Genomic DNA, 7,716 nt, shown 5'->3' on the forward strand with positions numbered 1-7,716 from the left:
CTGAAGAAACCCAGGAAATCCTCCAAAAGCCATGGTCTGGGGAAGGCAAGGGCTGAGGGAAAACAAACCTTTCCAGCAAAGCCTATGTAATAACTAAATGATAAATTTGAATGCTCTGTAGGCCAAGTTAGGACCTGTCCATCTCTCCTATGTAGTCTAGGTAGCAAACGGCGTTTCCTAATAATTCCTCTTCCCAGCGACAGGATGATGGACAAAGGTGTGAAAAGAGGTCAAAGAGAGAAACCAGGGGAGGCACCTGATAAAGGACACGAGCTCTTCATCTCTTGTTCCCATCAGGCTAACTTTGCAGATCACCTAAGAGCAGGGTTTAGGGCCATTATTAATTATTATTATTATTATTACTCTTTTCCCCATCTGTCTTTTTTTCCACAGCAGGAGTGTCACGCTACGACGGTTTGATAGTAACGACTGAGACAGCAATATAATAAAAACTATGCTTACTTCCTCAGGCAGTCAATACCACCGCCCTCCTGTGAGCTATGTGAACCAGACAGGGCTGGAAAAGGACGAGACATAAAGTGAGAGTTTAAGAAAGTGACCTTGCTGGAATGAATTAAGTAAAGAAAAAACTGATTTGTTTCTCTGCAGGGGATCCTGAAGGCCAATTGCTGTGACTGAGCTTTATGGTAAAAGCACCACTTTCTAAACTGAAGAAAGGATCAAATACCCTTTTCTCTGAATGACTAAGCTCTAGATGTTTGTTTTTCATCTTTCTTTTGCTCTTGGGTATGTTCTGATAGTGCAGGTGGATCCTACAAATGTAAAAACATTGAAAGGAAAAAGTTGTTAAAAGAATATAAGTGAAATTGCTCCGTGGGGAAGGCGGGAACACGGGGAAGACTCTTGTTTACTGAGTGCGCAGTTCACAGGTGCTCTGCGTTGATCACAGCACTACTATATACCGCAAGGTTTATTAATATTTCATGCATTTGCTAAAAATGTGATTGTTGTGCAGGCACGCAGCATGATAAAATGTGCTGGGAGCGTGGGTTTACTTTGCTAGAAAACCAGAGACAAATCCGACCCGCCATAACTGAAGTGCCTTTTTGCAGTGTGAGACTTGAAAATGTCAGTCCCAGATTTTTAAACCGCCAAGCAACAGCGAGGTATTTGGCAACCCTCCGGTTCCCCCGTAGGAACCATCCGTCCTTTCCACCTGGCCAGCTGAGGAGGCGTTGCGTGCTTGCAGCCGGCGCAGCGTGCTGGTGCGGAGGTTGTGCAATTCCTTCTGAGCAATCCCAAGGCCAAGCCCGTGTCAGCTCTGTGTGTTTGGGCAACTAGGAGCTCATGTGAAAAGCCCCGAGGAAATCCACTCTCCTCGGGCGTCCCGTCTTCCCTCGCATCCTCTGTCGTCGCGCTGCAAGCTGTAAAGCACGAAGAGATAACGGTGGTCATCCATCACTGCCAACACCAAACCTTTCGAGTAGAAGGAAGCGCTTTCCCGAGTCCCTCACTACTACAGCAAAAAATCACTAAATCCCCAGGGGCACTTTAAGATTTCTTTCCTCTTTGCAGAAAGCACAGCTTCTTCCTTAAAGCCTGCCTTTGCCCTGCAAGGGCTGACATCCTGGCCCCTGCCTTCACTCCGGTGCGTGTTCAGCTCACAGAAGAGTAGCGAGGTCTGCCGTTGCTGCACGCCTCTCGCCCAGGGACGTGGAGCTGCCTCCCGGAGACACGGCGAGCAAAAGCAAGAGCGGGAAGCAGTAGCAAGAACCAGACGCTTCTCCCCGCTGGTGCAGGTGGCCATCGCTGCCTGCGCTCAGCTTCAGTCCAGCCTCCCCCAAAATTTCCAATCAAATGCCATCTGCTGTCGGAGACGGGAATCACCACGGATCGCGCCCCCATGTGCTTCGCCAGCATCCTGGTTTGCATTGGCTGTGAAAGGCAGGTTTGGAAAGGAGGCGTTTTCCGAGCACTTCTGGGCTTGGGCGGACTGGGGGAAAGTCTGGACCTCGGGGCGCCGGGCTGTATTCGGGAGGGGGGGTGTAGTAACCTCCAGTGTTGCTCTGAAGGAAGGGAAGAAAGAGCCCCTTTTACTGCGCGCTTCCCAACTCTCCTCACCTCCCACCAAAACTGTCCCGTAACACACCCCGGTGTGGCCCTACTTGGAAACGCCTCTTCTGCCGTAAGGGAAGGACTGAACTGCATACCGAGAGAAACAACAGCAAGCGATGGGAGGAGGCAAGTGAAAGCACAGATGTGGCCATTTACCCTTTGGGTCCTGATCTTTGCTGCATCAAAGGTACGAAACTAAGACGCTTGTCCTAACGCTTCTGTCGTTACATGGTCAACGGAGTTGTCCTTCACCAGGACACGTGTTGCTCCCTCCCCCAGAGAGAGGAGCTCTTGGCTAGAAGACATTCAGGGACATCAAAACTGAGCGTCGGCTGAAAACCAGGCCTCCCTCCCCAGTTCTGTCACAAGCTTCCTTGCTGCACGCCCTTGACCCGACCACTTAACCGCTCAGTGCCTCAGTTTCCCTGCTTTCAGTTTCCCAGTAGTGATGGTAGGCCCCCTGTGAAGGATTACAGAAAAGTGACCCCAGTCCTCTTCTGGCAACGTGCTACATGAAGTGCTGTGTGGCTAATCGGCCCTGGGAAACGCTCAGAGCACAGCAGTGCTTTACATGCTCTGGTGGGAACCGAGCTGGCTGCGCGTTCCCTGCAAACGCAGCTGCAGGACACCTGGCCCGAGAAGCTGGCATGGAGGAAGAAAGCTGACGGCCAGGAGCAGGTTATGTTCAAGGGACGTTTACTCTTTCCTTCTCCACGGGTCGTAACTGTGGAATTGAAAAGCAGCCTCCCTTGGAGGGAACAGAAATAACTAACGTGAAATCAAGACCCTGCAAAACGAAGCTCCAAGAGAGGTAACAGGAATAGCGGTGTTTAGGCCAGAAGAGACCGATAGACCGTAGGTCTGACCTCGGCGTGTTGTGGCATCCCAAGCGGCACGCTTACTCGAATCGCTCGTGAGGCTGCCATCGTAGCTGATATTGTCACTGCCTTGTATCGGCTTCCCGGGCCGCGAAGCCTCCGGGCTGTTGCTGACTGCGGTAAGAATTGCTGCGTGTACCAAGAGCAGCGTACGGCAGGTCTGTAAGCACCTGGAGGGCCTTACCACCCAGGTGAGAAACCAGGCTGGGCTTTGGATGGCCTGGTTTCACTCCCTGGGTGACCTGCAGCAAGTCACCCTCCCTCTAGTTCTTGCTCCTCCTTTTTAGAAGGAGAATAATGATTCTTCCGTGGTCTGTTCGGACACTGAAGCCCACATCCACAAAGCTGCCACGGTCACAGGTACCCAGCACCTCGTATCTCAATGCTTTGGAGAGCTGGACCTGCAGAAACTTTTGGAGGGACTTTTTCCATCACATACGGTGCCCTGCAGACCCACAGAGATATTGAGACTAGCTCTCAGCCCTTCTGGTTTTGTTTTTTTTCCATCCGTACTTCTCTGAGCTCCTTAAAAGGGCAACAGCATCATCTTATACACAGCGAGGGTACTGAGGCAGGAGATGCGATTTGCCCGTGGGCAGAGCCCACGGTCTGAGCCTGCGGTCCCCGCTCCTTTCCGGACCCTGCGGATGCTGCCGTAGCATCGCCGCGGCCGCTGCGGAAGCCAACTCCGAGTGCAGCTTGTGGGGATACATGCCAGGGCAGGTGCTGCGAGACCTCTGGGTGGGAGAAAGCACCCCGAGGCTCCAGGTGCCCTGCTGCCCGGCTGGGAGTCCCCGGGGGGAGCAGCTCCCCTCTCCGGAGTGATCCCTGCTCCAGGCGCCCGGTGCAAATCAGTGCCTGGCTTTCCGGACCCCCGATGTGGGGGGCAGGCAGGGCTCCCTGCACTCGGGCGGGGGGCAGGCAGGGCTCGCTGTCCTCGGATGGGGGGCAGGCAGGGCTCCCCGCCCTCGGGTGGGGGCAGGCAGGGCTCGCTGCGCTCGGGTGGGGGCAGGCAGGGCTCGCTGCGCTCGGGCGGGGGGAAGGCAGGGCTCCCTGCGCTCGGGCGGGGGGCAGGCAGGGCTCGCTGTCCTCGGGTGGGGAGCAGGCAGGGCTCGCTGCGCTCGGGTGGGGGGCAGGCAGGGCTCCCCACTCTCGGGTGGGGGGCAGGCAGGGCTCGCTGTTCTCGGGTGGGGAGCAGGCAGGGCTCGCTGTCCTCGGGTGGGGAGCAGGCAGGGCTCGCTGTGCTCGGGTGGGGGGCAGGCAGGGCTCCCCACTCTCGGGTGGGGGGCAGGCAGGGCTCGCTGCCCCCGCAGCCCGCAGCCTCCCGGCCCCGCCGATAACGCGTCCGCCGGCGCAAGCCGCCGCGGGGGCGGAGGATCCTCGGTGCGACGGCGGGGGAGCGCGGTGCCGCCGTGCCGGGGCAGGAGGGGGGGGGGGGTGGGTAGGGGGGGCCGTGCGCGGGTGGCCCCGCCGGGGCCGGGGCGCCTCCGCCCTGCCGGGGCGGCCGCGCTTGACTCGGCGCCGGGGCAGCGGGGCCAACCCGCCGCCGCCGCAATCACTCCGTGCAGCAGCATCAGCCCTTCCCCAGCGGCACTTCCTTCCTCGGGCGGGCGGCAGGGAGGGCCGGAGCCGTTATAAAAGCGCGGGCACGGGCGCCGAGGCATGACAGAGATTTCCCGGCGCCGCCGCCGCCGCCGCCGCCCGACATGCGGCGGCTCCCGCTGCCGCTGCTGCTGGCTGCCGCCGCCGCGGCCACCGCGGGGCTGGCGCTGGCGCTGCCGGCGCTGCCGGAGCCGTCGGGCACGCAGTGCATCGAGCACGACTGCTTCAGCGTCTTCTGGCAGCCGGCGCCCTTCGCGGCGGCGGGCGCGGCGTGCGAGCGGCGCGGCGGGCACCTCATGACCGTGCGCTCCACCGTGGCCGAGGACGCGATCGCGCTGCTGGTGCAGAACCGCAGCGGCTCCCTGTGGCTGGGGCTGCGCTTGCCGGCGGCTTGCACCGAGCCGGCGCAGCGGCTGCGCGGCTTCCAGTGGGTCACGGGCGACCGGCGCACCGACTACGCCAACTGGCGCACGGCGGGGCCGCGCTGCGGGCTGCGCTGCGTGGCCGTGGCGCGCGACCTGCGCTGGGAGGAGCGGCGCTGCGACGCCGCCGCCGACGGCTTCCTCTGCGAGTTCAACTACGCCGACAGCTGCCCGCAGCTGCCGCCGGCCGCCGGCCTCGCCGTCGCCTACAGCACGCCCTTCGGCGCCCGCGGCGGCGACTTCTTGGCGCTGCCGCCGGGCAGCGCGGCGCACGTCGCGGCGCTGGGCCTGGAGCTGCGCTGCGCCGAGGCGGAGGGCGGCGGTGGCGGCGGCGGGGGGCTGCGGTGGCGGCGCGACGCGCCCGGCGCTTGGGCCTGCGAGCTGGGCAACGGCGGCTGCGAGGCGGCGTGCCGCGCCGAGCACGGGCCGCCGCGCTGCCTCTGCCCCGCTGGCAAGCGGCTGGGCGCCGACGGGCGCAGCTGCGCCTCGCCCTGCGCCGACGCGCCCTGCCAGCACCACTGCGTGCCCGACGGCGCCGCCTTCCTCTGCATGTGCGACTCCGGCTACGAGCTGGCCGCCGACGGCAGCAGCTGCAGGGACGTCGACGACTGCGCCACCAAGCCAGGCATCTGCGACCAGGAGTGCGTCAACACCGACGGCGGCTTCGAGTGCCGCTGCCGCCGGGGCTACGAGATGGTGGAGGGCCACTGCCGCTTCGTCTCCCACTGCTACGAGGCCCCCTGCAAGCACGAGTGCGAGGACGTGCCCGGCGGCTACCGCTGCCGCTGCTTCGAGGGCTACGCCGTGCACCCCCGCGAGCCCACGCAGTGCGTCCCGCACTGCGACCGCAGCGAGTGCCCGGCCGAGTGCGACCCGCACGCCCAGGACTCCTGCGAGTGCCCCGACGGCTTCATCTTCGACGACCGGGAGGGCGGCCTCAAGTTCTGCGTCGACATCGACGAGTGCGACATGAACTACTGCGACCACAACTGCACAAACCTCCCCGGCGGCTACACGTGCCACTGCGACGCGGGCTACGAGCTCCTCGACCAGCACCGCTGCGCCAAGGCGGGCGAGGAAGAGGGCGCGTATTCGGGCGACGCGGCGCCCGGCTCCGAAACGCCCGCCCCCACCCGGACGCCGCCGAAGGCGAGCCCCCTCCACCCCGGCGTTCTGGTTGGCATCGCGGTGGGTATCCTCTCCATGGTTTTGGTCCTGCTGGCTTTGGTCTACCACCTGGCGAAGAAGCGCTGCAGGTCCCCCTCCACCATGGATTATAAGTGCAACAGCGGCGCGGAGAAGGAGATGGGACTTCATCAGGTGACCCCGGGATGCACCGCTTCCAGCCAGAAACTGTAGAGAAATCGGGGAGAGCGGAGAGCGGGAGGTGAATGGAACTGGTCTAAATCTTTCTCACGTTTTTAATGAAAAAAAGAAAGAATTTCAGGAAAAGCTGTGATCACCCCCGCCCTTCCAAAATCACCGTTTTCCAGCTAGCCCTAATAATACTTGCTGCAAAGGATGGGGAGGGTGGAAAGCACGCCGTCCTGTGCTGAGCTTTTCCATTCCTGCTCCCTTTGCAGAAAGTGCCAGGCCTTTTTTGGCTTTCCTCTTTGCCCGAGTCAGCAATCTCCGTGAGGTTTCAACGAAAAACTTTGTGTGTGTGTGTGTGTATGCGTTACGGGAGGAACGTCTCCATTTGGAGCTGACTTTTTAAACCCATATCGACCGGGAGGCAAGAGCACATATGCAATAGGCTATTTAATTAATAGCGATGGACCTTAAACAGTCTCTTGCCTGATGGCTGTCAGCTAGGCCACCCAAATTCCTCCTCTTCTCAGCTGAAACGTATGCCACCAGCTTGGGGGTAAAGGTTTTCCAGGGAGGAAGAGGAGCTGGAATGCTCCTGCCTTTGTTTAGGTTCGGTTTAATTTTTTTAAACTGATTAATTATGAAAGAAGTCGCAAAGATCTTTTGGTCAGCACTTCTCCTGCCTTTACTGCGCCGGTCTGCATCGCTGGCAGACATCGCGTGTGCTTTCTCTTCTCCTCTGTCTTTCTTACGCAGCCTCTCACCTCCAGCAGCTGGGCGCTTTTGGCATGAAACCGATAGCAATAGCAGGGCCCCTGCTGAACTTCACCGTGCGAGGGCTAAAGTGGCTGATTTTTATTCCTTCTTATAGCTTTGGGGGTGTTTTTGCGCGGGGAGGGGGGGGGAGGGGGTTGCAGAGGTTAAATGGGGATACCGAGAATGTGAGAGTACTTTTTTTTTTTCAGGAAAGGTCTTTCTCAAAGCCTGACCGTGCCTTGTGTTCGCTGCACAGCTTCTTCTGCAGCTTTCTTTCGCTGTTGGATTAAAACGTTGCTGACGAACCCACTTAACTGACCGCTCCTGTCAGCAAAGTTTTTTCCCTGTGTTTCCTTTAGTTTTGTCCCGATCAGGGCTGAGGCTAAACCCTATTCACGTCGAAGCCGGCGGCAGCACTTCCAGCGGCTTTAGCGGGAGCAGGAGCCAGCCCTGTGTTTGCTTTCCAGCCGCGGACCGGAGGAAATCTGGAAAACTGTTATATGTGTTTTTCCAGGTCTTTTATAAAATAGTGAGACAATGGGCTTAGGAAGTTCCCCAAACCCAGCGCGGTGCCGGTATGTGTATCATGCAAGAAAACACGCGGAAAGGAAGGGGCGAGGGGGGGAGGCTCTTCGTCCTCGAGCCTTATCTCGCGTGAAGCCAGTGGCTGT

At 59.7% G+C, this 7,716-nt stretch overlaps 1 protein-coding gene across 1 annotated transcript; it reads left to right on the plus strand.

Moving 5' to 3' along the window:
• Positions 1-4,650: 4,650 nt before the first annotated feature.
• On the plus strand, positions 4,651-7,190 carry THBD (thrombomodulin). The gene has a single exon (XM_067292606.1). It carries the CDS (start codon positions 4,661-4,663, stop codon positions 6,335-6,337), a length of 1,677 nt encoding a protein of 558 aa, XP_067148707.1. The 5' UTR covers positions 4,651-4,660; the 3' UTR covers positions 6,338-7,190.
• Positions 7,191-7,716: the final 526 nt, after the last annotated feature.

Source organism: Apteryx mantelli, chromosome 3, assembly GCF_036417845.1.
Source record: "Apteryx mantelli isolate bAptMan1 chromosome 3, bAptMan1.hap1, whole genome shotgun sequence".
In the NCBI taxonomy this organism is placed as follows: domain Eukaryota; kingdom Metazoa; phylum Chordata; class Aves; order Apterygiformes; family Apterygidae; genus Apteryx; species Apteryx mantelli.

Coding starts and splice junctions, on each gene's coding strand:
- THBD (XM_067292606.1), top strand. CDS start 4,661: ATGCGGCGGCTCCCGCTGCCGCTGCTGCTGGCTGCCGCCGCCGCGGCC.